Genomic DNA, 5279 nt, shown 5'->3' with positions numbered 1-5279 from the left:
ACTTGGCATGCGCGCACAAGCAGGAACCGCTCCTAACTAACAACGTTTAAGAATGGCCGGGCAGATTGAGCTCAATGCTGATGTACTGTTATGAAACAGTTAGAGGGGTGATCCACACAGGTCAGTTGGGGTCTCACTCGGCACCTGTGCACTTGCGAGAGCCGTTTCGAATTTCTATATCTCAAGAACAATTGGACCAATCGCGCTCAGAATCGTTGGGCTGATAGGAACCGGGTAGATTAGTGATGCTTGCATTTCAGTTGGGTGTCTCACTTTGCAGGGCTGCGGATTTTAAAGTTAACTTTTACGTTCACTCGCCTGTGACCCGAAAAGGCGTCCCATTCATTACTGATTATATTTGCTGTGGTGTGTTGACTGTTGATTGTCACCGAACGTAATGCGATAAAAAATAAAATGATGGTGTACCACACCACTATCACCACGTCAAGGCATGAGCGAACAAAGGAAGAAAAAGTGTCACCGGGGTGATGAAGGGCCGAGGCCATCACAATGGTCAAGGATTTGGGTCAAGGCCGGCTGAGATTCTTATAAAAAAAAAAAACTTGTTGACTTAACACCTAGATCATAAGTGTAGATCCAGTTGTCCACTTTTTACGCTGACATTGATTCGACGCCAGTCTGGCAGGTCAGAAGCTGTCAGCCAGTTGCTAAGCATTGTCGATCAACAGAACTGTTCATGCCTCAATGTATAACTATTACTATTTCTCAGCCACTTGCTGGACCGCTAGCCGGCCCTTTATCCACAATGTACTGCGCTCAGGCCGCTTGGTAACATTTCGTCACGGCTCACGAGTCACGCTTCTGATAAAGGTGTCGTGGGTTGTTCAAAACTCATATCGTCTCTAAAGTCACGTCGCTGTGCAACAACCCACGAGCCGCTGGAGGGGGGGGGGGCATAAAGTTGCCCCCATTTACGTTTTGTAAAATATCTCCGAAGTCTGATGAGCTACGAACGTGAAACTTGGCATAGCTTCGAATGAATACCGAGGCAATGTTTAAGGAAAGTTTGGTGGTTGTAGCACCTAAGATGACGTCACAGTGACGTCATAAAGTTTTGTCGTTTTCCGATATGGACCGTTTCTGATGACGCTGAGCATGAAACTCAACTGTAAATGAACTAGACAGCACCTGCTGTCATCCTAAAACATTTTACTACACTTCCATCTAGTTTTTGACCAATAATCGACCCTTTATATTCGGGCCCATATATCTGATATATCGTGAGGAATATGAGAGTCGCAACTCTATAATTTCACTTATGACGTCACTGTGACGTCATTTCAAATGGGATCGACACCAAATTTGGACACAACCTTGGCTAGGTATTCAGGAAGTTGTGTGCAAAGTTTCGCTTCTCTACCTCTTCGCGTTGCGACGATATCGTCGCAAAAGTAAAGGGGGCAATTATATGCCCCCCCCCCCGCCCCAGCACTGAAAACCAAAACGATTCTCTATTCCCTTTGATCATGGTGTGTCATGCTCCTATAACTCTGCCGTTTTCCTGGCGGAATGCCCTTAAGATACTCAAATGATTCCTCAAATGATTCCTTTTAAGCATATCAGGGGTTTTGGTCTAAAACAACACCCTGATCATTTTCTTCGAACATACTCAAACTATACCCTCATTCTTTAAATTCCTCCCTTGAATTCTTCTAATATACCCTAGTGTACAGTCTCTGCCGCTACTGTCAGATACCGTACCTGTGCCGCTCGGCGCCTCCGGCGGTGACCGGTCGGCGGGCCGGGACTGGCCGGCCGGGCGGGCGAGGAGGACGGGCAGTCGCTCCCTGGACGTGTTGCTGACCACTAACCCGCGGCCCGCTGGGCTATTCAGCCATACGCGCCCTGCTGGGGATAGAACCTTAACCCTCGTTTTGAATGTGTTACGATATATAAAGGGAAATCGGACGAGGGAGCTGAGAGTAATGAGACAGTTTCTGAGCAAGTTTTACGACGAATATACCTAGGGCATTATTATTTTCCCTTCTGGGTTTATGTGGGGTCTAATGCAAGAATACATTGAGATCAGTGATGGAAATCACAGAATAATACGGGAGTGTTACGTGGTATAATGCGAGTATAATTTGCAAAATATTCCCCTTATACGCTTAGAAGGAATACTAGAGGTTTCGATGTAAGGGTATTTTGGTAGGTTAAAAGGAGTGTACTGTGGGTATCGCAGGGAATAGGGAATCATATTCCTTTCCTCTTCGGTACTTACTAGGGTATATTAGAAGAATTCAAGGGAGCTATTTAAAGAACAAGGGTATAGTTTGGGTATATTCGAAGAAATGATCAGGGTGTTGTTTTAGACCAAAACCCCTAATATGCTCAAAAGGAATAAAAAAGGTTCTCAGTGTAGGGTATATTAGAAGAATTTCAGAGTGATATTCAAAGAAAGTGTATTTGGGGTATATTCGGAGAAATGATCAGGGTGTTGTTTTAGACCAATTCCCCTAATATGCTTAAAAGGAATCAAAACAGCTCTCAGTGAGCGGCCGGCGGGTGGCGCGGAGGCCCAGTGGCCGCCGGGTTAGTAAGAGTAAAGCTGTTTCGATGAAATTTTTAAAGCTCGATTAGTCATAGCTTACCTTTTCTATGAACATATAAGAATTTAGATAACTCCCAGGAAGAGCTGGCTGATGGCTCACCTCCTCGCCTTCTCATTTAACCATTTTACCATTAAATCGGTCATGCAATATCAGTCATGTCAATGTCAAATAGGTGCAAATATCAGGTCATTTGTATATTCCCACATTTGATTTTCATTCAAGCAGCTTTGCATCCGCGGGTCCTGTCATATTTATATACATTACAGCAATCTATTCGGGACAAATGTGAGGATTTGTGAAAGATCTTGTGATAAAAAATGCTATTTTGACACAGTGACTGAACTGGAGTCTCTACGTGGTGCACTCCAGAAGTTTTGAGACTTTTTCAGTAGAGACAGTTGTCTGTTTCAGAGAAGCATGAAACTTGTATGACTCTCGAAATGGAACCTCCCGAGTCCAATGCACCTGCTTTAGCGCTCCTGTCACTGCCTGAAGCCCTGCTGATAGGCCTTCAAAGTGAAGGTGCCCAGGGCCTCTGTCACAGCCTCACTCATCTCCTCCACATCCTCCGAAAGACGGCCCCTGAGCTTCCCTGTCAGTCTGTGGAACATCCAGAAGCCACGGGGGCCAGATCAGGACAGTGGGAAGGGTTACGGACGGTTTTGACGCACATCTGTGTCAGATAGTTCGTCTCCATGGTGGACTTGTGGGTGTGTGCGCCGTCCTGGTGCAGGAGCCCCTGGCCACAGTTGAAGAGTTCCGACCTCTTGCGGTGAAATCTCTTTCTCAACTCCCTCAGAACCTTCACGAATCATTCCTTGTTGACCATCTGGCCGTGTAGGGGACCCAGGTTATGAAGTTTTTGCCTTTTTGTTCTAAGTAAGGGACTAATTTGAGCTTCCCAGTGGACCTGCGCTGTCTGTCTTGATTGGGTCGGAAGGAATCAGTGCATGTTTTCATGGGACCTTCTGTCTCTTGGTCTCATGATGGTAAAAATACATCCAGCTTTCGTCTCAAGTCACTTGAGAGTCAATTTGCTATGTTTCTCGGGCATTTTTGCCAAGCTAATCCCAAAATTTTATTGCACAGCGACCCTCCAAGTTGTCTTCACATGAACAACCTGACTGTGCTCTACACTGGTCACTGTGACAAGCCGCGTGCGACTTGCCATGTTCAGGGTGACACCGTAGCCGTCTTTTGCAACGAAGAAAAACAAAATTACGCAAGTACGTTTATAACAACTGTGGTAAGGACTTGTGAGAACAACAAGTATTTAGCACTGTTCATATGGATTTTACGAGGCCAGTCTCAAAACTTCTGGAGTGGACGACGTATGTCTATCAGATTTGGTAAGCTAACTACTAAGCCTTATCAGAGCATACTTATCACACAAAAAAACATTGCGCACAAACACAGCCCTGTCTTGGTATGCACTTAGACCATGGACACCTGGTACAGTGTGACTGAACGAAGACAAAACTGACCGCGTACGGTCCTAATGTCATCAGACTGGCTAATACTCCTCAAGGAACCAGCATGCAACATGGAATCAGCGCAGATCGTCATCAGCACCGACGACATCCGACCGAGGTCGTCACTGCTTCTGAACTTCCACGTGGAAAGACATCCATCTCACAGAGCAAGGAGTGCCCTTCACAGCCGTCTGACCGCCCCCTGCAGGCGCACGGAGAGCCGACTCAGTGGGCGGCCACCGGAAGGTTGGTCGCCACCGTGCGGAAGCCGAGCGCGTCGGCCACGTAGCTGACCTTCTGCGGGATGCCGTACGAGTCGACGTAGCTGTAGGAGCCGCGCACCACGCCGTCAGCCGTCTTCACCTCGTTCTTGGCCGAGGTGCCGGTGTTGTAGCCGTAGGCGTACTGGCCGAGCTCGTCCTGCTGGTGGGACTGCGAAACGGTGGCGGTGCCGACGGCCACCGGCGTCACGGCCGCGGCCACCGAGTAGCCCAGCGGCCGGCTGGCTACCAGAGCAGAGTAGCCCAGCGGCCGGCTAGCTACAGAGTATCCCAGCGGCCGGCTGGCTACCACTGCAGAGTAACCCAGCGGCCGGGCGGCCAGCAGCCCGGAATAGCCCAGCGGCCGGCTGTACAGCAGCGATCCAGAGCCGAGCACAGCCGCGGCGGCCAGCACAGCGAACACCATCTGTGGAGCCGAGAAAACGGACACAGATCAGTGATGTGGACTGGAGAACCATTCGAGAACTGGTGCTTGATTGGCGCTGTAAGCACTTTTGGGAAGTGTTTGACCTCTGTTATTCCTACTCAGCGAAGATAGGTGCATGTCTTTACATTTAACGCGTTCCATGGAGGTGTCACTTACCAGAGACTGCATGTTGAAGCTGGTTGTTCGACTTGAGGAGTGCCAACTGAGGGCGGGCGCTCCCTCTTATACCAGCCTGGGGTGACCCCCGCCCGGCTTCCGCTTACGGGAACCGGGCGGGGCCGCCCCCCCCCCTCCCCCTCCCACGCGCCTCACTCCATTGTTGTCGGTCGATACTAATAACCTTGTTGATCGCGGCACGCGCTATGCGTGCACTACCTGACCGATGTTTTTGCCTTGTTAGCGCTGGCCAACTGCATAATAATTGGGGGCGATGTTTGAGTGCCCAGCAGCTTTTTCTTCCTAGCGACAGCACAGTTGTGTACGCGGCGCTAAACTTTTTCAAAATAATTGATTCCTAGATAGCTTA

The 5279-nt window shown here is 48.9% G+C and overlaps 1 protein-coding gene across 1 annotated transcript; it reads right to left on the bottom strand.

The window, feature by feature from the left end:
* Window positions 1-3888: 3888 nt before the first annotated feature.
* Window positions 3889-4935, bottom strand: LOC122389678 (cuticle protein 7-like). Its single transcript, XM_043381921.1, has 2 exons — window positions 4910-4935; window positions 3889-4732 (listed from the first exon to the last, which is right to left on the bottom strand). Exons 1-2 carry the CDS (start codon window positions 4919-4921, stop codon window positions 4271-4273), a joined length of 474 nt encoding a protein of 157 aa, XP_043237856.1. The 5' UTR covers window positions 4922-4935; the 3' UTR covers window positions 3889-4270.
* Window positions 4936-5279: the final 344 nt, after the last annotated feature.

This window comes from Amphibalanus amphitrite, unplaced genomic scaffold (assembly GCF_019059575.1).
Source record: "Amphibalanus amphitrite isolate SeventyFive unplaced genomic scaffold, NRLGWU_Aamphi_draft 000368F_arrow, whole genome shotgun sequence".
NCBI lineage: Eukaryota > Metazoa > Arthropoda > Thecostraca > Balanomorpha > Balanidae > Amphibalanus > Amphibalanus amphitrite.
Note: the sequence above shows the minus strand (reverse complement) of the source record. Positions and strands in the feature narration are given on the sequence as shown.